Source organism: Equus caballus, chromosome 20 (genome assembly GCF_041296265.1).
Source record: "Equus caballus isolate H_3958 breed thoroughbred chromosome 20, TB-T2T, whole genome shotgun sequence".
Classification (NCBI taxonomy): Eukaryota; Metazoa; Chordata; class Mammalia; order Perissodactyla; family Equidae; genus Equus; species Equus caballus.
This window is the reverse complement of record NC_091703.1, coordinates 26879235-26903871: the sequence shown is the minus strand read 5'-3', so window position 1 is coordinate 26903871 and position 24637 is coordinate 26879235. Positions and strand designations below refer to the sequence as shown.

Below are 24637 nucleotides of genomic sequence, written 5' to 3'. Positions count from 1 at the left end.
GTTTTTAAGATCCTAGCTGTCATTCACTTGCTGAGTAAACTTTGGAAGGTTAATTCACTTTTCTGCAGCCATGTTTCCTTCTTTATAGAAAGGAGACAATAAAGTGGTACCAAACTAAACTGTCATATGGAATAATGGAATTAACATTAGTGACATGTTTCACACGGTGTGTACACTTAGTAAGTATTTTATTGTTGCAAAGTGTTGCTTTTAAGGAGGAGGCACTCAGCTCCAGGATGGGCATGGAAGAGCAAGGATGTTACTTCAGCCTGAGGGTCCCCATTCCAATCAGCAGATCCTGGGGTCACAGTTGTCTCCAAGGAATGGTCAGACACCAGGTCAGGAACAAGAGAACGCTGCACTCAGGTCAGCGCTGGGCAAATGTTCAAGGCAGTGGGATCCCATGATTGAATTCTGAAAACAGGCCACAGGCCACAGATGCCCGGAGAAGGTGATGTGTGGGAAGATGTAGATATGATATCCACGATGGCACCGTAGAATGAGACCTCACCAGTCCCCTAGTCCAGGAAAACTCCCACACATTGAGGAGGATTGACAATTGCCAGATTGGTCCTGGGGTAGATGAGAGACAGATAGTCATTCCCGTCAGACAGCCCCACAATCCAGAATTTATTCTTGGGTGCTATATAAACCCACTTTTCTCTCACGTTCTCCCTACACACCCCAACATGCCACTCTTTCTTGTCCCCCACCTCCACCTCCCCAAATGCCTCCGTTATGTAAAGCTCTTGCAGCCAAGCACCCGATAATGCCCATCAAATCTCTTAGGGTGGGCTGGCACATTCTGTTGCTCCTCTGCCCACCGCAGGCTCCTCTGGTCCTCAGAAACAAGGAGGATGGAGTTCGCCGTGTCCAGATCCAGAATCACATCCACTGCAGAAAGTTTGGGGATGGGCCATGGGGTCGGCCATTGTTCCTACAACTCAGAGCCTCAGCTTTCAAGACCTGGGTGTGATTGATGAGGTCCAAATCCAGACCTGGTATTCCCAACCTTCCCTGAATGTGACCCTCTCAGCAACACCAAAAGAAAGGCGCAGGAGTCTTGCTTTTGGTGGGGTAGAGTTCTGAGGGTCTGGGTCTGCCTAACGGGATATCTCAAGCTGACTCCTTCCTTCCATGTTTTTCCTATTTCCCTTTCCAAAATGACTCTGCCCACCTGAGCGTTATAGTCACACAGATTTGCATTTCAATCTTTACTCTACCACTCCTGAGCTGAATGACTTTCCCTTTTGTGCAGTCTCTTTTTCCATAGGCTGAAGCTACATAATATCCTTGAGCTTCAATTTCCTTATCTGAAAAATGGGAATAAAAATACTAATCTCTAGGGTAGAAAAAGATAACACTTGTTTCATATGTAGTCCAGGGCCAGGCAGGGATGAAGTGCCTGAAGTTACAATAGCTCCATGCATTTTCTGTGTTAGAGGCTACGCTGGGGACTTTCTGTGCTCCCAGATCCACTCTCTTCCTTTCTCTACCATCTTTTAGGCCCCAGGAATCTATCCTATATGGACAGCGTCACTGGGCCTCCTTGCTTCTGGTTACCTGTTGGGTTTGGCCAAAGGAAGGTACTAGCTGAAGATTGGAAGGAGAAAGAGAAGAGAGGCACAGCATTTATTTCCCCCACTTCCTCCCTGTCAACTTCAGAGGGTGATGCTCTCACAAAGGCATGACTCCTCTCAGGCAGCCTGTCCTTGAGCTACAGCCTCCTCTGGGCTCCAGCAACTGCTCCCTCTCCCTATTCCCTCAAGCCTAGGTGTGATGACAGTTCCTCGCCATGGTGAGTCCTGGGGCACTCCACACTCCTTTGCTGGTTTCCCTTAACCTGAATCCTGCCTTTGTAAATAGTTTCTTTCTAAATCCTCTTCAACTACCCAGTTTCAACATGCCATGTGTTTCTTGTTGGTTTTTTGATCAATACACATTCATTACCTCACTTAGTCTTTACCTCAACTGTCACATAATAGGGATTATGATCATCATTTAAAAATGAGGAGACTAGAGTTCAGAAACATTAAGCAACTTGGAGACACACAGCAGCAGGAGGCAGCATAAGAAGCTTGGGAAAAACAAAGATCTTTGCACACTGCCCTCTCTCCTTGGTCATTCCACATCCTCACTCTCCCTGCAGTATTGGTTCACTCTGCCTCTCCTTCCCTCAGCTCTACACTTTCTGCCTCTTCCTTCATGTGAAGATCTGTGGACCCAGGAGAGCAATCCTCCCTGGTTCTCTGGTATCTCAGCAGGAAGCCCTGAAGATGGGCAGACCTTTGAGACCAGGACCTCGTCACCCACTCGGAACTCTCTCAGTCATGGGGACTGTTCTTCCAAGAATCTCAAGAATTGGAGAAGAAAAATGGAACAAGCTTTCTAAGGTGGTTGTCCTAGGGAACATACAATGATTCTCTCACCAGCTTGGAAGAGTGTCATCTTCCATTCTGAAAGGCAGGAGACACAGACATGGAAAGGACATTATTTCTGTTCTTCCGCCACCCCTTCTCATCACTAAGCCTTTTCTCGCTCCCATTCTTCAGTCCCTTCCAATGTCCTGCTTCCTTCATCTACAGCTCTGCTGGGTCAGGCACACAAGCTGTCAAAAATGGTGCACTTCCTTCTCTCCATCATGATGGGGCAGTGGGTGACATGGCTAGGCTTTGCTAGGTTGTGGACATGTGTGCCGTGCCTGCAGGGTAAGGGGTGGCTGAAAATGCCCAGATCCTGTCTCTGGAAGGTCCTCCCTGAGGCTCCAGAAAATCAGGGGTGGTATCCCCCACAGAAAATTAGCCTCTGGGCTAGATCTGATTATTCCCACTGGAATTGCAATGGGTCACACAGCAGAGAAAAAGTTTAAATACTTAGGACACATGTGACAGGAAAATCAGAAAACATCTGGGTCACTCACCAGCATAGGTCTGAGACTTCCCTCCACCTACAATGGAAGAAAGGTAGAGACATCACCTGAAATATGTAATTTCTGAGTTCTGCCATTCTCTTCTTTTGCACCTATTCAATCTTTCTTTTTGACACCCACCCCCACCCTTCCTACCTTCTCCTTCTGCCTGTTCCATCCTCTCCTCCCTTCTCCTCCTTGATATCAAGTCTGAGAACATCAATTGCATGCTGATGATACCACAGGCACCATGTAAGTGCTTTCCCAGCTGAGACCTGGCAGATCTATTTTGTATGTGTCTATACGCCCATCCCTGAGTGTAGGTGTCACTGTGTGTATGCTTGTATATATATGTGTGTGCTGGAATCCATCTATCTCAATTGTAGTATTTTCGGCATGTTTCTGAAAAGAATTTGGCAACTTTCTGAGGAATTTTCAGGTACTATTTTTTTAAAAGCACTTCTAATAAATCTATGACATCTGAGTCACTGTGGCCACGCCTTTTTTTTAGAGACACTTTTCATTCCTTCTTCTCTGACTTTCTCATTCTCTTAAATCTTGCATTCTTTGTTTTCTTTTCAGCAGCTAGTGAGGTTATGTAAAACAACTAGTGAGCTTCCTGGCATGGGGAAGGCATTTCACCTAGAGAGTTCCATCTGCCTCCTCCTCCTTTCCTTTCAGGTACATCGCTGGATATTCTCTGGTGCCTTGATGGGCTGAACAGTCTGTGGACCCCTCTTGGAGAGACATTTAAAGTGCTTCTCTGCTTTAAAATAACACGACTCCCCCCAGTCAGCATTCCTTATTTCTGCCCCTTTATAAATCGACCCAGGACATTTCTCAGCCCAGGGTAGAGTTAGGAATGAGGAAAGGGGCTGGGAAGTATCCCAGCAGAGAGTCTTAGATGCAAATTCAGAGAAAACGTGAGAGCCACTCAGGCAAGAGCCCTGCAGTCCACCTCTCTCAAGTCTGCAACAGAACAAATGTAGGGAGTCATTAAGATTCTTAAAGCAGTGATACCAAGAACTACTTGGGACCTTGGGGGAATCAGAATTTATGGAGTTCACACCAGAGCTTCTCTGGAAAACTAGCAGGAAAAAAATTACTGTTAGGGAGATGGAGTGTCGGGGACCACTAGAAAATAAACCTTAGAAATGACCCAGTGCAAAGGCAGGTGTGTGGGGTGGGGAAGGGGTAAGGTCTTTTGGCTCCCTTTCCTAAGCCAGGGTCATATGTTCCCTCCCAGGTCCGATACCTTTTACCCTTCATCCTGTTCCTCTTGTGCCCATGCTGGCTCTTTTTCCTTTTGTTCTGTCTCTTTCTCCTGGGATACAGCCTCTTTTGGCTTCTCTTGCCACAGGACGTAACCTGCTACTGAGAGAAGCAGCAGGAAGACTGCCAGGGTCCCAGCAAGGGTGAAGGTCCGGGTCCTCCAGAAGGGGTCTGCAATGAAATGGAGCTTTAGCCTCTCACCTCCAGGGCTGGGATCACAGAGCTGATCTCATGACATTAAGTGCTCTCTCTCCTCCTAACGTCTCAGCAATCTTTGGGTAAGACTTTGATAAACTCTTACTATAACGTAATACTATGGCTTGTCTTGAACAGTCTCTTCTCATATCTGAATATGAGTTACTTGAACAACAGAATCACATGTTTTTTCTAACTTAATTTTTCAATAGGTCACTTTTAAATGGTTCAAATATCAAAAAAAAATATAAAAAGTCGTTCAAGTCTCCCATCCGCTCCCTCCTCCATGCCTCCATTTATTAGCTTAATCAATCAGCTTAATATGGTGGTTAAGAGTGTGAACTTTGGAGTTGAAGGGCCTGAGTTCAAATTCTGGCTCCTCCACTTGACTGGCAGTGTGATCTTGGACTAATTATTTCACTGCTCTGCTCCCGGTGTCCTAATCTGTAACTTGGGGTAATAACAGTACCCCACTCATAAGGGTAAAGGATTAAATTAATGCTTATAATGTGCCTGACACAGAGTGAGGGCTATGCAAGTGTATATCAAATTTTAAAATATAAATATGTCTTATTTTTTCTTCTTTACACCAAAGACAGCATTCTATACAAACTGCCCTGCATTTGACTTTTTTTAAGATACCCACCCACAGAATCACACCCCCCACCTTCGTGACAGCATCCAATCCAGAGAAAAGCTCCACTTCCATAAACCCTCTTCCAGCTCCCCTAACACAAGCCCACTCCTATAGCAACTCTTCTCTAACACTCTCTTACTGAGACACTCCCTGGTTCCCACATGACGTGCATCCTCCCTCCCTGTAACAAATAATAAACAAAACTTGGTATGTTCCTAGAGGCCTTTGTTTAGAGAACTTTGGCAGCACAGATGCTCTCCCACAGGTCAGCCTTCTGGGACCCACAGTACCATGCACCTGGAGGGGCCACCGAAGCCATCTGGAACACACCTGAACCCAAACAACTGTGTGCCATCACTGAGGAGATATTTTCTTATCCTTCCTCTCCCCAACCTTCCACTTTCCTGCTTAGACCCTGGTGGCCAGCATGAGGGAGTTCTTTACGTGATATTACAGGGTGTAGGGGGGATTCTTCCCAGAGGAAAACCTCTGTCTTTCCCAAGGGCCTCAGAGAAACAAAATGGGAAAGTGGTGGAGGCAGTTCCAAGTGACCAGCCAGGGTGCTCTGAGGTAGATTTGGAGGATGACGTCTTCCTCTGCTTCCAGGTCCCAGGGAGGAACTAGCACAGAGTAAAATCTGGAGGCTCACCTGCAACCTTCAGCTCCACCAGGGTTATTTCAGAGAAGTTGCCATCTTGGAAATAACACAGGTAGTTTCCACTGTCAGAGGCTCTGACATTACTAATTCGGAGAATAGCCTTTCCTTCAGCGATGCCATCTCTTAAAAGTGAAGTTCTCCCTCGATACTCTGCCATCTGTTTGTCTTCCACTTCTTGCCCATTTGCATACTGGTATACTACCTCCCTAAGCCTGGATCTCACCCAGATCAGCTCCATGGTCTCCATGCTCACGTTCAGGGGCAGATGACAGGGCAGATCAACATCTTCACCCGCCATGGCCAGAATGGTTACAGTGGGTCCAATCACAGAAAACTGAGCTAGTCAATAAAAGGAGAAGCTCCATCAGAGGGACTTGAGGCCATGAGGGTAAGGTGAGAGCATCACAGGCAGGGAGGGGGAGGTATGAATAACCTACAGAGGAACATGATCCTAACAGAAGTATAATTTGTCTAATTGTCATGAGTACTTTCAGCTTGGCGTGGGACTTCCAGGTATGAGAAGTTGTCAGAGGTTCTGACTGGACACTCATAGGTAATTGCTTCAGATACATAAAAGCAGAACAGTCCCTACCTGAGCAGGGGGTAAGCAGCTGGAAGAAGATGAGGCCGACAAGGAGGTCAAGGAGAATGAAGTCTAGGGAACTTGCCATTTTCATCAGTGCTGTAGAGAGATGCCAGAAAGAGTTGAGAAGAAACTATGACCTGGATCTAGAAAAAGATTGTGAATTCCACATCCAACCTCCACCTCGCCAGGGCCAATTTTGTGAAACACACAGTCATAAATGTGGTGACTCAAGACCTCTTCTGCCAAAATATCTACTTGGGAGTTTCTTAACCTTTGAGTTTCATGTGGAAAATCACCCATAAAAATACATAACGTTAAATGTACATGCATTAACCCTATTCAATGAGGAAAACTTTGTCTCTACTGTCCAAATATGTTGAGAATCCTTCCGCTTTCCATACTCCAACTGCTACAGCCACATCCAAGCCAGCACCATCACACTCTGATTAATACAGGAACCCCCTCTCTGGGTCCCCTGATTCCACTTGTGCCCCCTACAGTCTATGCTCAACGCAACAGCCAGAATGTGCTTTGAGTCACATCATGTGGCCCTCCCTGACCTGAACCTCTCACTTTGTCTTTTCCAACCCTCCTTGTCTGTTCCAGACACCCTTCCCTTCTTGCTGGTCCTTGAACGGGCCAGGACAGAGGACCTCAGCTCTGACTCTTCCCTCTAGCTGGAACCCTCTTCCCCCAGACATCCACAAGGCTCACTCCCTCACCTCCTTCAAGTCTTTCCTCTAAAGTCACTTCCTCCCCAAGACCTTCTCTGACCACAGGATTATGGCAAACTGCTCCCATCCCCCTGAGCCTGCTCTCTTCTCCCCATTAAGTTTTCAGCATCTAGCATACCATGTGCTTACTGTCTGTCTCCACCTACTCAAGTGGAAGCTCCACAAACAAGAATATTGGTCTATTTTGTTTTCTAATGTGTGATGAGCCTGTACAATAGTGGGTGGTTTGCATGGAACCCTCAGAAACTTTTCGTTGAATAAGTGAATGGATGAGGATGAATTTATTAGCCCATCAATACTCACTAGCATTTTGTTTATTTATCTATTTTATCATTTATTTATTTTGAGGAAGACTAGCCCTGAGCTAACATCTGCCACCAATCCTCCTCTCTTTTTTTGCTGAGGAAGACTGGCCCTAAGCTAGCATCCGTGCCCATCTTCCTCCACTTTTTATAGGTAGGATGCCTACTACAGCATGGCTTGACAAGCGGTGTGTGGGTCCACACCTGGGATCCAAACTGGCGAACCTTGGGCTGCCAAAGCAGAACGTGCGAACTTAACTGCTGCACCACTGGCTGGCCTCACTAGCATTTTAAATTGGTTTTAGGTGATCAGATTAACAGCTTGTCATCCAACAAGGGAAGGCAGAGAGTTGTGAAGATAAGTATCTGCCCCTACTCAAAAAAGTAGTAACCTACTTTTTTGGTCTGGCATGGAGAGAGAGCCTTGTCTCCTGTGCTTCTACTAGGAATTGCCTATATTAATGTATTTATTCCTACTTTTCAATGAAGTGGTTTCACGGAGCAAGTATGTCCTAGATAACATGTAAGAGTGTTACAACTCGGTGTGATTCAGTGCACTCTTTTCACAATTGTTTTTTTTGGGGGGAAACATCACTGGGAAGGAAATTATTCATTTCCTGTCTTCTTTTTCCCCAGGTGTTCACCAATGCTCCTTGGCAGATGGCCTCTGGGCTTACCAGCAATGGATAATTTCCCTGGTCTTAGTATCTCCACTGCTAGAGAAGTGCCTTTTCAAGGCAGAAATGTAAGAGCTTGTACTTGCAAAGAAGGGGCTAATATGTCAGGCTAGGAGCACACAGCAGCCCAACAAAGCTCATGGCTCTACGAAGTGCTGAGGTTCTCTCAGCCCAGAGGCAGGGCCTCTGCAACTCCCCACTCCCTGCCCAGTGCTCCTAACTGTGTCTTGGGTCAGAAAAGCACCTCCACCAACTTTTAGGCATGGTCTGTGGCATCAATATGAACCTTCGTGATAAGCAAAGTGTGGGGCCTTCACCAGCTGGCAAGGCTTGATTCTAACTGTAGTTCTAGCTTGGCTTCCATCCTAATGATACCACAGTTGGCTGCAGCCCTAGATAGTGGAGAGCCTGAGAGCAGGCCTAGGTGGACTACTCAGAGACAGGACTGAGATCTCTGGATCTAGCTCCTCCCTTTTCTCTTGGGCCTCTCCCATCATGTATCCTCTCCCTCCCTGAAGATGTCAGGTGATATGAGGGTGTGCCCACCTGGGGAGCAACACTGCAGTCTCTGCTAAGTTCCAACCTGTGGCCATCACCAAGTTCAAATCATGCCTCCATCAGACTCTAGTTAAGATCCAGGCGGACTCCTTGGTGGAGGCTTTGAAGTCAGTTAGAGGCTGAACCCACCACTTCTGAATCACAAGACTAGTGATGAGAGAGCTAAGACTAAGACCCAGTCTCACTCATCTTTTCATTCATTCATTCAAAAAATAGTTATGGAGCATGCACTATGTGCCAGGCCTGCTATGTGGCAGGTAGAAGAACAGAAAGGGAGTGGAAACTAGGTAATGGCTCTATGATTCACAAGCTCTGTGATCACTGCCATGTGAGAAAACCTATTTGAACTTTAGTCACTAATGAAGCAATGCAAAAAATGATCTGTAGAGTGTGTAGAATTGCCCCAGTACAGCCACTTGCAGACATCTAGTCCAGCAAAGCACTTGCACGGGTCCAGAGAGAAGCACGTGTGAGGATGACACTGCAGCACTATTTTTAAAAGTAACAAAAAAGGATCACAACCTATTGTGACACCCATAGGAGACTGGTTAGTTAAATAACGGTTCAACACTGAATGAATTCAATGCGGCACCTAAGACTAATTTATAGTCTCCTACCCAGATAATCAAGATATATGAAGTGAACAAAAAGCAAATTGCAGAACACTACTAATGATTTCTGTTAAAAATAAAAACAAAACTGTAAATTTCTACTCACTTTTTTATTTCATTACCTTAAAAAAGGTCTAAAAGGAAACATGCAAAACTGAAAATTGGGGATTGAGTGAAAGATTCTTTTGTCTTTTATGCTCTATACTTTAAAAATTATTTGAGTGTTTTAAATTTTAAAAATTTTCATATACAACTTAGCAACGAAGAATTGTCACAAGTAATTATAGTGATTGCAACGTATTAGTTGTTCAGAAAATACCAACTCCTCCAAACGAACCAGCCTGAGGCCCCAGTCATAGTACCTGCTAATCCAGGAACTGCCGGGGGAGAAGGGAGCAGAAGTCTGTGCAGATGGTCAACCTTTGAACCCTTGTCTGAATGTGAAAACCACATCAGACAAAATATTGCCTTTCAGTCCATCCTCTCCTCTTCAAACTGTTCTCTATGCAGCCAGAGAGGACGGTATTATTATTATTATAATAAGTACAATTTCTCTGCTCTCTAAGAGTGGGGAATATGTTTTCACTCATTTTGGGGGATATTTATTGGTTTTTGTTCTTCACTAAGACAATTTTAAAATAGAGAAAAATTTAAAAGAATAAAATTTAAGTAATCTGTTCTGTCAATTATATACATCTCTTCAAAGGAATGTAAATATTTTGGAAGTATTTTGCTCATGTATATATACGAAATGCCTCTAAAATGTTTCATTTTCTGACCCAGAAATTCCACTTGTAGGAATTATGCTTAAGGAAAAAACATCAGGTATTAACACAAAGATATATGTTCAAGGCTGTTCATCATAGTAAAATCTGCAAAAGCAAAATGTAGCTACATTTTAAACACCCAAATTGGATCCAATTTTGTTACAATTATAAATAAAAACTCTTTATTTATAACGTGTTTCTAATGATTATATGGAAATCCCTTCATGATTGCACAATGTGTTGTTTATCATCCTCCTACTGTTATATATGTATATGTATGTTGTATACAGAGGTTGGTTCTGATTTTTTCTATACTACAAGTAATTCTGTAATGAACATCTTCACGTATAAATTTTAAGGCACATATCTTTTTTTTTTTTTTTTAAGATTTTATTTTTTCCTTTTTCTCCCCAAAGCCCCCCAGTACATAGTTGTATATTCTTCGTTGTGGGTCCTTCTAGTTGTAGCATGTGGGACGCTGCCTCAGCGTGGTTTGATGAGCAGTGCCATGTCCGCGCCCAGGATTCGAACCAACGAAACACTGGGCCGCCTGCAGCGGAGCACGCGAACTTAACCACTCGGCCACGGGGCCAGCCCCTTGGCACATATCTTTTATATAATCTCCTAGAATACCCTCCTGGAGACGACCAGGACAGATTATTAGAGTCCTTTCCTCCTTTATCACCACAGTAAGTTCCTAAGAACATGTAGTTGTCAAGTTTTTCATTCAGATTTTCTCCCTCCCACCAAATTTCCCAATTCAAGTCCTTACCTTTTGCACTGCCTCCTGCCCCAATGCCCATCCCCTCACCACACACACAAGCACCAAACCCCTTTCTCTGGGTGGGGACTTCTTTACACCCATTCTCAGTTTCTTAGCCTCTCTCCTCCTAGGGTCTGCAACTCTGGTTTTTACCAATTTCCCCCACTTACCCCTTGGCGTTCCCATCTGAACATCGCAGGCCACAGAGTGAAGTAATCAATAATTCTTCACTACAGTTAACAGTCTGCTCTGGAAGAAAAGGAAATGAAGGAAATGCTGCTCACTGTGAGAAACAGTCACAGAGTCCCTCTTTGGAAGAATTAGTTTTGTGATTGGCTCAGAAGGGTGTTTCTTATCAGTGGGGGCAGACACCAGTGGTGAAGATTAGAATGAAAACTGTAACTGTATTGGATTGTACAAAAAGAAGAAAACTTCCAGCCCTAATTCCCACACTGTTTGTGTCTTTCTGTGTTTACCTATTTGAATCATTCATGTGCATATTTGTGTATAATCAGGATTTCATTATATACACTTAGTTTATGTCTTTTATATCATAATAGATTTATCAGCAGAACCAAGCAGGAAAATTACAAAATTTTAATATGTGAAGAGAGGAAGACGTGTATCAAGTAAAATGTTTCTGTAGCCATTCGCTAACATCTGTGTGGATGTAGCTGGGCACACAGAGGAGGACATCTTTTACAACAGAGACAAATGGAAGTGCGAATGGAAAGAAAACGAGATCAACTTTATCTTTTTGGCACTTCTGAAACTCATCTCAGATCCATGAGCAAATCATATAATTTTCATGTTTCCAGAGGCAGTGCTGCCAGTGACTCATGGGCGTGTCTTAGATTTTTCAGAACATTCTTGTTTGCAGTGTTGCTGAGCAGCTTCCTTCACCCGTTGTGCCTTATTTGTGCTACATTTGTATTTTCATGTGTATTTGTTTCTACTCTGGCAACAGGATTCTGTATTCTCTGAGGTTAGACTCCGGATGGCTGTGAATGACCGTGGCCTAGAGCTTCCCAAGACACTTTATTGGCATTCCAAGACAGTGATTAAAGCTCCCAGGGCTATGATGTGTCTTGGCTGATGGAATTTGATTATATTCCAAAAGTTTGAATTTAAGCTCTGTGGTAGATACAGCAGGATCCTTGTGTAATATCTATTCCTTGCTTCTTCTTAGTAATCAAACCGAATTTGAGGGGAGGGTTTCCAGCAATGTGCCCCTCCCCCTTGTAGATAGCAGAGATAAGGGACTAAGTTTGAGCCAATGATGTGTAGGTGGCAGTTGTTGGGTTGTATTTCTCAAGAGAAATCCATACCCTTCCTATTTCCTCCATTCTTTTGTCTAGAACATGGTCTTTGGAGCTGGAGTGCAGTGACCATCTTGTGACTGTAAGGCATCTTTGACAATGGAATCCACCTGCTGAGATGGCAGAGAATAAGGACAGAAAGAGGCTGGGGCATGGATGTATCTCTGAGCTGCCAGACCAACTCTGGATTGCTACCTTCTGAATTCATTTTATGTGGAAGGAAAACAACCCCTGTTTTGTTTAAGCCAATGGCGCTTATGGCATTATTTCCTTCCCATTCCCTACTATTAACAGTTTGTCATGGAAATTTTCAAGCATAGAGCAAGGTTAAAGGACTTTTTCAATGAACTCCAAGTATAACTACCATCTATATTCTACAGTGAACATTTAATATACTCAATTTATTGTAATTCACCTTTCTGTTCATCTCCCTCTCCATCCTTATTTATTTCAATCCTTCCTTATTTACTTATTTATTTGGTGCCTTTTATAATAAGTTGCAAACATCAATGCACTTTCTTCTGGTTACTTCAGCACACCTATCACATAGAAGAACACAGTTCTGAAATGCTTGAGGCACCAGTGCTGTGTTTAAAATATAAACATTGGAGTTCCTTTCAGTTACATGTTCTAAAATGATCAGTAGGGTACTTTTATCTGGGGATCTCTAGCTCCTAAATGCCTCACCATCCCCAAGGATACTGACAGTCTGGCCCCAGGTACCTGGCCACTCCTGGTAAGAGTCAGGATCCCTCCAGGGGGCTGTGTGAGCAGGAGGCTCCAGGACTGCCTCTCAGGAACAACTTGATACAGGGACAAGCACTGCCTCAGGGCCCTTCTGTCCATTCCCTGGCATCTTCTGAGAGAAGTGCTCTCTTCTCTGCTGATGCCACAAGAAGGGAATTGATGTTCTGGAGGACCTGTAGGATGTAGGGCCCACAAATCACTTGAAGAAGAGAAGGCATAAAATCACTTGTGAAGGAAGCTGAGGTGAGGCATGGGGTTGAGTTCAGAGACAACATAAAATAGGAGAGTGGACATTCCTTTACAGAGGAGTGAGAAAGCATAAATTAGCTCAGAATGTAACAATCTGCCCTGCCGGTCATCAGGCTGGGATAACAGACATATCTGATGAAGCCAACTACATGGTTAACAGAAATAATATTTCTTCCAAGGTCATGCTGCACTTGCAAAGGGGCCTTCAAACCCCTTCGCTGAATGTTTCCTGCTTTCTTACTCACTGAGAACCTTCCTTTAAAAATTCGCAATCTATCAGATGCTTTGCTGCTAGAAATCATATCAATAAGAATGAACCATTCCATTCTTGTCTGGAGGATCCGAACTGTTTGACACAGAAAAGCAGCCTTGATTTCCAACCTAGATGCTGAACTTCAGATAAGGGGTTTCTGGGCACAGCATTTTGTATCTCTTAACTTTATAGTTTCCAAGGAAATAGGGCCCCAGGTTGACTTCTCATTCAGACCTTTACATGAAGCCCTGAGAGAAAGATGCATGTGAGATACGGAAGGAAAACCTCGTTAATACAACAAATTTGTGTTGAGATTCTTCCATCTAGTAGATATCAGGCCCTGAACTTAAAATTGGTGAAGAGAGACATCATAATGAAGAAGTTAAAACATAGACTCTGAAGTAAGGTTGCCTGAGTGTGCTCTACTAGCTGTGTGACCTTGGCCCAGTTATTTAACTTCTCTATGGCTTAATTTTCCTATCTGTAAATTAAGGATAATAATATCATCTGCCTTTTGGTTGCTATTGTGAGGATGAAATGAGATAATTCAGTCAATTTTCTTACAACAGGGCTTCATACGGATTACGCCGTAAAGTGTATGTTAACTTAAAGATTTGCTCCTCTTTCTCAGAGCTGGTTGGTTGAAGTTTTCCCTTGAGAAGAGAGAGATGTCTGCGATCGATGCTGAGGGAATGCTTTATATTGCCAAAAAAAAATCTGATAAGAATTTTTTTTGGGGAAAAAAAAGAGGTTTTACTTTCACCACAAGGAAGCTAGACTGAAACAAAAGGGGCCGGGAAATAGAGAGCAAATGGTATTTAGAACCCAAGCTATTACATGGCTGCCACAGTTTTGACTGGATAACATCTGAATCACTTCAACAGAAGCTAACGGTTTTGGACAACCAAAGGCAGTGTAGGGGCCAGAATTGGCCACCTCAAAATGTGTTTCTTTGGCTTGATTATTTTTAAGAACAAAAGACTCTGAAAGTAAATTTGACCTTCCCCTTAACTGCGTAAGTGAATTTAAGATGAAAGGCCTGTCCCTGGGACAGGACATCACCATAGATTACTCCAGGTACTGGTAGACTGGAAGGACCCTTGGTAAGCCCACTCTTATCAAAGTTCTATTTACCAAATATTTGCTTTTCCACTTCCATGTGAATTGCCTTCCACCCCAATTGCCTTCCACCCCTCTGAAGTCCCAAACCACTATCCCCAGCACCCTCCTTTGTTTTTAGCTGAAGATGATATTTAAGTTGGCAATTTGGCCATTTTGGCAAGTTACTCAGTTTTCCTGGGTCTCTCCAATGTACATGTGTTATAAAGCTTTGTTTGATTTTCTTCCGTTCTTCTGTCTCATGTCAATTTAATTAGTAGGCCAGCCAGAAAAACCTAGAAGGTAGGATTTCTCTTCCTCTCCTACAGTTGGATGTCCAAATTCTCCAGGCTCAGTAGGGAGCAGAAATTCTAGATGCCCTGGCTCTCTTGGCTCCCAGTGTTTGCGAATTGTCTTTGTGATGTGGGGCTACTATGAGGAAGTTCCTGCTATTCCCAGGCCCACTGGAGAATAGAAACACAATGTTTTCCTCTTAGACATGAAAATCATTTGGGCTGAGGAATGTGATGTGTTCCATGTGAGAGCAAATCTAATGGCAAAATGGCGGGGCTCCCCCTCCTCCCCGCCCTGTTTCTCACCACACTGGCTTCAAACTTCCCAATATTGTAGATGAGTTAAATCCAATGGTTACTCTCATCCTCATTTTACTTGACCTTCATCAGCATTTTACTGAGGCAACTAGGTGCCCGTTTTCTATTTAAAATTGGTTTTTACTCTGTCAAAACAATCTGTACAAAGAGTTCTTTTTTAATCCAAATAGTATGAAGAGCTTTTAAGAAAAGCATGAGTCAGGGCCTACCCAGTGGCCTAGTGGTTAAGTTTGGCATGCTCTGCTTTGGGGGCCTGGATTTGGTTCTTGGGCGCAGACTTGTACCACTCATCAGAGGCCATCCTATGGCAGCGACCCACATACAAAATAGAGGAAGATTGGCACAGATGTTAGCTCAGGGAGAACCTTCTTCAGCAAAAAAAAAAAAAAAAAAAAAGCAGTTGCCAGTTTTACATGAGTTGTGAAGATGCCCCTGAGGGACGGCTCTGGCTCAGGGTCTTGGACTTGGTTCTTTTGCATGTGGCTAAACCAAGCTAAGACAAAGGACTGGGGTGAAAGGGCATCGTGTGTAGTACTGTAGTCTGTGGCTTGCTAGTGAGCTTTGTGGTCAACTGCTCTTTCTTGGGGCACACACTGTTGGCACAATGGTAATAATCAGATAGGACATAATGACATGCTAATATTATAATACTTATATCATTTCCCTGTTTACTCAGCCTGTCTTAAATTTATGTGCATTGTAGCACAACAGAGTTTGCACATGTGAAGGGTGGGTAGAAAGGAAGCAAAGAGGCCTGGAGAAGATGGTGATGGATTTCCGTGTAGAAGAAGGGCTAGTGGAGGTGAGGGAGGTACATGTGCCCCAGGGAGCCAGAACCTGAGGTCTGGTTGAGTCATATTCCTGGAGATGCTTTTGAAATGCAGAGTTCCTAGAACAAAGAAGAGGAACAGACAGGGAACTTATGGGCACTAATGAAGTGAGGTTGGATTGAGCAAGGGAGAAATAGGAGGATTCAGGGAATGGAACAGGGTTTTGTGGACAACTCTGAGTTCTTCCCAGAATCTACCCCATGGCAGCCTCTCTTCCTGTTACCTGGTGGGCAGAGCCCTCCAAAGCAGGGCTACATTCACCCTCTGGAGGACAAGCTAGAGTAAGCACGAAAATGCAGAGTTTAGAATTTTAGGAGGAAGCGTGAATTCATTGGTCTGGCTTCACCTTGTTTTCCTCTTGTCATAGCTGTCACTCTGTTCTCTTATCAGACCCTGTCTTAGTTTGAGTTCTCCCAAAAGCGGACCCTGAAACACAGATTTGGACGCAAATAATTTGTTTGGGAGGTGATCCCAGAAAACACCGTGGGGCAAGTGAGGAAACGAGACAGAGAAAAGCCAATAAAGGGCGTGATACTACACCTCAGCTGTGATAAATAATAAACAAAGGGTGTGATGGACAATAAAAGGTGTGATAAAGTGTGTGGTAGATACTCAGTGTCGGCGGGCAATTCGTTCCAGGACCCGCAAGGGTAACAAAATCTGCAGATGCTCAAGTTCCTTTTATAAAATGGTGTAGTATTTGCATATAATTTACACACATCCTCCTGCATACTTTAAAATCATCTCTAGATTACTTATAATTCCTAATAAAATGTAAATGCTGTGTGAATAGTTGTTACACTGTATTGTTTAGGGAATAAAGACAGGAAAAATGTCTTTACATGTTCACTAGAGAGGCAACAATCATAGGCCTTTAGATCTGCAGTTAGTTGAACCACAGTAGCTGTGGATGCCGAGGGTCCACTGAATTACCATTGTGGGTGCCTGGGACTCAATCTCGCTAAGGGTTTTCTGAGAGATTGTGGAACTAGAAACTACTCAATTCAGAATTGTCACAGAGGGATGAGAAAAAGGAAGGATTTATCCGCAATTTAGCACCTCATTGGCTGAGGATCTTCTAGGTTGAATATCAACAGAAAGTGTATGCACGTGACCACTAAGAGAAAGAGAGAGAGAGAAAGGAAGGAAGGGAACAGGAAGGGAGAGGAAGGGAAGGGAGGGGAGGGCAGGGGAGATTGAGGTCAGTGAGTGTGAAAGATTCAGAAGGCATCTCATTTTCTCCAAAGAAATGAGACCCCATGCTAGGAAGTGTCAGGTATCCTCAGGAGAAGACCTTTTCAACCTGCTCACTCATCTGCACTCCCAGCCCCTAACCCCTACCCACCCCATGCAACCCCCATACCAACTTCTTTCCTAATTATCAGCTACAGATTAGTGTGCCTTCAGGTTACTTGGGGAAGGAGAAATGGGTTAGACATTTCTTATGGTCACATTCCAAAAGACTTGTATGTCTCCTAAGAAGTATGTTGAGGCATTTACACCCTCTGTCTTCTCTCCATCCTCTTCACTAAAATGCTGTCAGTATGTTTCATTTTTGTGTATCCCGAGGCTTTGAATCCATGAGAGAGAGGAGCTCAGAGTCCCAGAGAAATGAAGAGCCACTGACTCGCATACTGTTGTACTTTTTCCATTCTACAGTAACAAAGAGGTTTTATAGAAGCAAAGCTTCTTTACAGAACAACGAGGAGAAACCCCAGAATTCTCCAAGCTCTTTTATTAATTTCTTTGGAAAGTAAATGGCACTAAGCAATTAAGATTTGCGTTAAAGATGTAGAAAGGAGGGTGGAATGTGTTCATGAAGCATACAATGGAGTGACTGTTCCCTTGTGTGAATACTTGATTACTGAAAAATTATCAATAAACTATGAACAAGGAATGCTTTCTCTTTCAGTATTTGTTCTTAGAAACCTTCAGGAAGTTTCTTCTGGCTTTAGATACTAAGAGATTTTGCAGTATCTGGGGAACTGAAAGTCTGGGGCCAAGTTTAGAGCGGACGGGAGAGAGCACTGGGAAGCTGACTGTGGGGTGCTGACTTGCCTATGACCATGCTGAGGGCCAGCAGCCAAAGCCCACCTGAGGTCAAAGCAAGTCAAATATGTTGGTACTTGTTACAGGAGCATAGATTCCACACACCATAGTGGGTTGGGAGGTGGGGTGTGTCTCTGTGAAAGGTTGTGCGAGGAAGTTTATAGGGTATAGGCTTGTGTTGGGTGTTGTAGGGGAGGTTCAAAGAAGGTTGGGTGCACTCTGGATGAATGCTGTCAGAAATCAGGGGACTGTTGTATGACTGGATATTCCAGTAACTTTTATTAGGAAGTGGAGGAACAGAGTGTGCTCAAAGTGTAATCGGTGAAGAAGCAGCAATTACTGCAGTTAGCCGAGAGAAGGAGATGTGTGACCATTTTTGGGGTTACACGGTGTTCTTGGTTTATTGTCTGAGCTCTGACAGGATTATAGGTTGGATTTGCTTTTCTCTCACTCCACCACAAGCACTGTTCAGTCTTGTCTGATGTTGGGGTTCTGTGACTTTGCTTATTTTAAATAGAGAACATTCTAGCAGATGTGAGGCCTGATTTTTTTTTTTCAACCAGAGCCTGTATGTTCTGTCAGATCTAAAGATATTTGGGGTTTTATAACCTTTAGAGTCCCTCCAATTTTGAAAAATCTAGAATCATATTTCAAGATTCTAGATCTCTAGATTAGGATGACTTCTGACTGGATGTCATCTTAAAGGGTATGGAATCCAAGCGCATTTCTAAGGTTTCAATCCCATAAGGTACAAACACCCCTGACAAGTAGCCTGATATAACATAACTTACCAGGAGTCACATTTCATCCTTCTTCTCTCTATTCCTGCTCTGCTACCAATTTCATTTCCCAAATAAAAATGTTGTCCAAATGGGAAGTCTGAGGCATGTTAAAGCCACTGAGCAGAAAATCAGTCTTAGATGTAAGGAAGCTGAAACAAAATACCCCAGAAAACTTTGCTGATGAAAGGTAGCAGAATGTGCCACCCCACAATATGACACTTGGCATAAAAATTATTTTGAGCATAAAACAGTTAAGAAGCTGTGTTTCTTATCAACCCACAAAGGCACCAGAGGAATCTGCAAACAAACCTCGCTCCATTAGTTTCCTCCCACGTGTTCACAGTTTGCTGTCATTGGAAGCCTAAAACTACTTTCCATTGTCCTGTCATTTCTCTGCAAGTCTATTGTTCCTTGTTGAAGATGCTAAGTAAGCTGCAGTTCTAAGCCACTGCTTTGAGTTATTCTTCATTTAAGATTTCTCCTGCATGATGTGCACCTGTTAATAAACTATTGTTTTCCTCTTGTCTTTTTGTTAGAGTCCCAGCTGAAAACTGAAGATGGGAAGAAGGAAAGTTTTGCCTCCCAGGAAGTTCAGCTTTCCTGCTGAGTGCCTGGCGGGTTGGGTGGGGGATGACTCTGGCCCCTCGCTGTCTCTGCTGCATCTGTGCCCTATCCCACCCTTCCTTCCCACAGCAAAAACAGTGGTTTCAACTCAACCCTGATCTCAGAAAGGTTTTGACTTTTTCTGAGAGAGAGAGAGGGAGGGAGGGAGAGAGGATAGTATGGGAAAGGACTTGTAAAATAAGAAATAAAATCAAACAATTGGTGTAGGCACTTAAATTCTTCCAAACTAATTAACGCAAGCTGGGAAATTGGGAGATGGGGGGAGGTTAGTGGGGATAGGAAGAGATGGGGAAATAGCACTTTTCCTCTAGAGTCGCAAAATGTGACATGAAGTGAGGACAGGATCCTGCCCTTCGTTGGAGATTCTCTTGCTTTCCCTTTCTCTACTTTCTCAAGACTCACATGGAATAAAGAGTAAATTAGCTTCCTTGAAGCGTGCTCTCTCATTTTTCAAATTAGCACTATTGCAATCTCTCTTTCCTTCAAGACTATATATATATATATATATGCTAATGTATATAATATGTGTATATATATATGTTAAGCTTCTTTAGAGGGAGAGTTTTGGAGCAAGGTTAACATCTCTATAAACCCTTCCTGAATAAGCAGGCAACTTTGTCTGTGAGGTCACTGCTAGGAAGGTTTCCAAAATGCGGGCCCTGAAGTTGTAAGAACTCAGCTTCAGTTCCACAGCTTGGAAGTTATAGAAATTTCTATTGCCTTTTCCTTGCCAACATGCTAGTTCTAGATACAGCATGACATACTCCTCAGGAAAAGAAACTGTGTCTGATAATTACCAAAGTTTCTCAGTGTAACTAGGCCCTCTTCATCAAGATTTTAAGACTGTGATATGAACGGAAATCTCTCTCCCTTGAGAGTTTTCCACTGTATGTAGGATCCTGGGTCCCATCAGACCAAGTTGCCCTCCAGCCAGAACTCTGGAGAGAGAAGGTGGCCTGACTTCTTTAACAGATTCTCTCTTGGAATCCTAATAAACAGAGTCACATAATTTAGAAAAGGAATCACAGAAGCCTGGGTAAACCATGAGTAGAAGAAATTATTTGCCCATTTCCTTATAGAGAGTGCCTAGGTGAGCATCTGGGTACCAAAAATGGAATTTTTACACAATCAGAGAAAGACAGAGAAGCCATTTTGGGATGTAGATCCTGGCACTTCCTCTACAGGAGGGCTCTTGCTTGAAATGGCCTTTGAAACACAGGAGGGAGTTTGATGGGTAGATCTGAGGGGTGCTCTTCCAGCCAGTGGGAACAATATAATCAATGGTTTAGTAGTGGGTAAGCGGTCTAAATTAGGAGCTCTAGAGAAGGGAGGGAGCCCTGTGGATGGAAATATTACTAGAAGGTGTTGAGGAGGACATAGAAATTGAGTTAGATCTTGAATGAGAGTGTGGTAGATTGAATTACTGACCTCAAGCCTTCACTCCTCCCTGAATCCTCATTCTTGATATGGCTTCATCATGGGCAAAGTATATTTCCTCGTGCCTTGACTTTGCATTTGGCCACATGATTGGCTTCGGCTGATGGCATGTGGGTGAAAGTGGCAATGTGCCAGCTCCAAGATCTGTTAAGGGATGTTGCATGTTTCCACTCACTCTGGAACATCACAAAGAACTGTCATAAGAAGAACCTGCTCTCATCAGCCCTCAAGTCCTAGGAGGATAGGAAACAGTGGAACAGTTGCCTCAGCCAACTCATAGACCTGTCATGAGAAGCGGAGATATTTGGCCATTGCAGCTTGAAGCAGAAAAGTCCAGCTGAGCCCAGGTCTAGATCAGCTACATTCAGGTGACACCCAAATGTATGAACAATAATGAACTATGGTTATTTTAGGCCAGTAAATTCGGGGGTGATTTGTTACTGAGCAATAACTACCCAATGTAGAAATTGGCGCCTGAAAGTGCAGTGCTACTACATTAAAAAACAAAATGTGGCCTTGATTTTGTGATGGGCAGGAGGAGCCAAGGAAACTGTATTAGGAGACTGAAAATGACAAGGAAACCTGTTATGGATGGCTAGAAGAAAATGTAACTGTGTTATATGGTCAAAAAATATTTGCTCAAATTGTTGCCTGCAGAACTCGAGAGATTTAAAGTGAATCTAATAAACTTTTGGATTTAGACAAAGAGGTTTCCAGGCAAAATGTCGAAAGTGTAAGTTGGTTGCTTTTAATTGCATGTGATAATGTACTACAAGAAAGAGGTGAGCTCAGAAAAGAACTGGCAAGTTTTAAAGTAGAATTTAGAAGATGTATAGAGAGCTCAGAACTTTCTGGGTTGGAAAATAAAACTGTTTCCCAAGTACAGCCTCTCCAGACAGCAATTGAGTCTCAAATTAAAGTACAGCCTGGGGCAAAGATCAAATCCTTGGGCTGTCAAGTAAGACCTGGTCTCAGGATAAAGATCAAATGAACTATGTAGCTGTAAGACTCCATTTCAACTCTTCCAAAAGGAAAATTGTAGTGTCCTAGAGAGTTCCTAGGAAGTTTAAGAATGTGGTTCCACAATAGCCTGATATCCCCAAAATGCTACAAATAAGATTCAGAGAAAGAGGCATTTCTCTAAAATAATTAAGGTATTGCTTTTGACATAGGGGTGAACTAAAATCAAACACATAGAAAACTCACAAAGTTTCTAAGAAAGCCATATTAACAAAATGATGTCAACCTGCATTAAGACATGTAAGACTACTCGTGTCTCAAAATTTCTAGGGACATGAAGCAGATTGAGAAAGTTTCTCAGCCGCCAAAATGGGTTCATTCTCCAGAGTCCTTTTTCAGAAGGATCTAAGAATGATGGAAAATCAAGAAACTCCCAGAGAGTGGAGTCAAATGCTGTGGTGAACAAGGACTGGGGAGCCATTCCCAGAGATCAGAACCACAGCCTAATCAAGGAGCATTCTCTACCCACAGAGTAGGGGGAATGAAAATATCTTTCCAATAGGATACTGTTTCACAATTACTGTGCAGCAGAGTGGTGTGGGCCCCCAATAATTCTCTATTTCAAAGGGGAGTTAATGTGGCAATTTTGTCTTTATTCCACCGTCACACACTGGGAGTTTTTTGTTCATATGTCGTAAGAGGAGCAGGATTCAGACCTTGAATAGAACATGAGGTACTGGACTTTAAGAATGGTGCAATGATTGTGTGAGATTTTTGGAGATCTTGAGATTGGAAAAGAATATGGCAAGAGATTTTCACATATTGAGGCATATGGGATAAATATTTCGAGTTCAAAACTGGTTCAGCTTGTACTAAAAAGCCAGACTTATGGCCTATTAAATATACATTGTACATCTGCTTAACCATGAAAGAATGCACTCTCTTAAAATAAGAATGCATACTGCCCCTCCTATGCCATATTGGTATCACCTGGATTAGTCCCTTTCCTGACATCAGGGTCATGTTGACCTGGTAATTTTCAACTAAATACCTCTTTGAAACTTTGATGAAAATGTATCCTGGGTGTGTTTAATGTATGCTGTTTGTTCTATAAGACTGTACTGAAAACCACGCTTCTCTGGAAGACCTTCTAAGTCCTTCCCAGGTTATAATCCTTGCTCTGGCTCATAATAAGCTCACTCCAATTTGTTGCTTATGGATTATTTGTGTTGACATTTCTTGGCATAGTCATGGCAGGATTTCAGAGAAACCCACTGGAGACCACCTGGAATCTCACTGAAAAAGAATTTGGTATGCATAGGGGCCCATTGAGCCCCTCAGATCACTGCATTCTTCAGGTGACCCTGGTGAATTCTCCTGAAACCCAGACCTCTTTATTTTAAGTCAATAGTCCAGAGTTTATATGAGCTGTTTCAAACCCTAAGACTAGGTGTCTTAAGGGGGTATGGGTACATACCCTAGGTAAGAGGAACCTAGGGGGGAGTTCCTAGGAAAGAGAAACCTGGGGGAATGTCCTATGCTAGAGGAGCCGAGAGAGAACTTTGGAGTAAATGCGGCAAGCTGACCTTTTTAATTTGGCTTTAAATTGGAAGGGATTGTGTCTATAAAGTCTGAACAAACCATTTGATAGATAAATGAGAGGCTGAATTTGTTCAGCTGTGAAGAAAAGGGACATTGCTCCTTCTGGCTGAAAGGCATTCTCAGGTACTAAGAACCTTAGTAGGAGTGCTGGAGGATTGAATGCCTAATGATGTGCAGCAGTCCCATAGGGAACTCCACTATCGTTCACATTAATTTATTATAAGCTCATCCTGGGAAACTCATAAAGGGTTGGTCACCCGAGCACTGAGGCCCCATGGTGGTTTTGGGCTGCTGGCAGGAGAAACCGAGGCATGTAAGAGAGTGTTTACAACCTTTCTTTAGGGAGTAACACTCACAGGCAGTACACTTGTGACCCACTACACTGTCCCTAGGAATTATTCAGACTTTATAGCAAAACAAAACTAAAAGGAAAGCAGGAAATCAAGCTTCTAAAAGCCAACCATTTCCCAAAAGGGCAGCCTCACCTCAGGACTCCAGCTGGCTTCATGTTATGACTTGCAAGTTCTTAATGAAATAAGGATAGCTGTAAACAGGCTGGCAAAGTGACCCAGGATAATTTGAAATTACAGTGGCCACTGTGGGGCTTCTTCTTAAGAGCCAGATAACAGAGAAATTTTAAAGACTTGAGCTCGCCAAGTTCCAGCACAATTGCTCAAACTAAAGGTTTTGGCAGCTGTAATATTTACAAAGAACAGCTAAAAATATCTTACTGAGTATGCTTCACGTCCTGAGGACTTGGCTTAATAATCGGCAGGTTAGAGGTCCCAGAATATAGCCAGACAAAATGTGGTTGTATGCCATTTTGTGGTCAGAGAGAGAAAGAAATGTGGCTTGCACTCCATTCATGGCTAAGGGTCCTACCAAACTGCTGCCAGTCTCAGGGGGATCACATTGGCCATTAGAAGAAGCATTCCGATTAGATAAGATCTGTTAAAAAGTGCACTTAAAAAGCAAAAAGTTCAACATTCCAAAACAATCTTATTGAAAGTTTAGTTGCAGAAAGCTAATAGGAAATTAAGTGATAAATAGTACGTAAAGGAATATATTACGCCATGACTTTGCAGACACCTCTGTAACCTACTCTCTGAGTTAATGAAAGTGAGAGATTTTCTAGGAAACTGATATACTTAAGACTACTGGAACAGTTCAATACCACCAGGTAGTTACTATTTATGCAGGCCAAAACTGGACAAAGTATTTGAAAGGATTTAGCAACTTAGGATCAGAACTTTGGCCAAACTGGAAGCTGATATTCAGAGTCTGATAGGAATTTTCTTTCCAGGCCTTCTTCCCTAAGTTAAAATAAAACTAAGCACCCAGAGGAATCAGTTCAGGGAGCAAAATGGTAGGGTGAGCTGACCCGGGATTCTCTCCCCTCCAAAATACA

General features: G+C 43.2%; 1 protein-coding gene and 1 pseudogene across 4 annotated transcripts in view; both read right to left on the bottom strand.

Annotated features, from left to right (window-relative positions):
* Window positions 1-11019, bottom strand: part of LOC100068447 (butyrophilin subfamily 3 member A3) — an 89013-nt gene extending 77994 nt beyond the window's left edge. Inside the window, exons 1-6 of one of the 4 annotated variants that reach the window (XR_011429622.1) lie at window positions 10839-11019; window positions 9501-10010; window positions 6263-6352; window positions 4164-4351; window positions 2921-2947; window positions 172-573 (exon numbers count right to left, since the gene is read on the bottom strand). Coding sequence is in view for 2 of the 4 variants with exons in the window: in XM_070244315.1 (XP_070100416.1) it covers window positions 9501-9591 (91 nt within the window). In the remaining 2 variants the exon portion in view is untranslated. Of the gene's footprint in view, window positions 1-171; window positions 574-2920; window positions 2948-4163; window positions 4352-6262; window positions 6353-9500; window positions 10011-10838 lie in introns of those variants that run through there. The other 3 variants (XR_011429621.1, XM_070244315.1, XM_070244324.1) reach the window with 3 other exon arrangements.
* LOC138915122 (butyrophilin subfamily 3 member A1-like) lies at window positions 172-5968 on the bottom strand (annotated as a pseudogene).
* Window positions 11020-24637: the final 13618 nt, after the last annotated feature.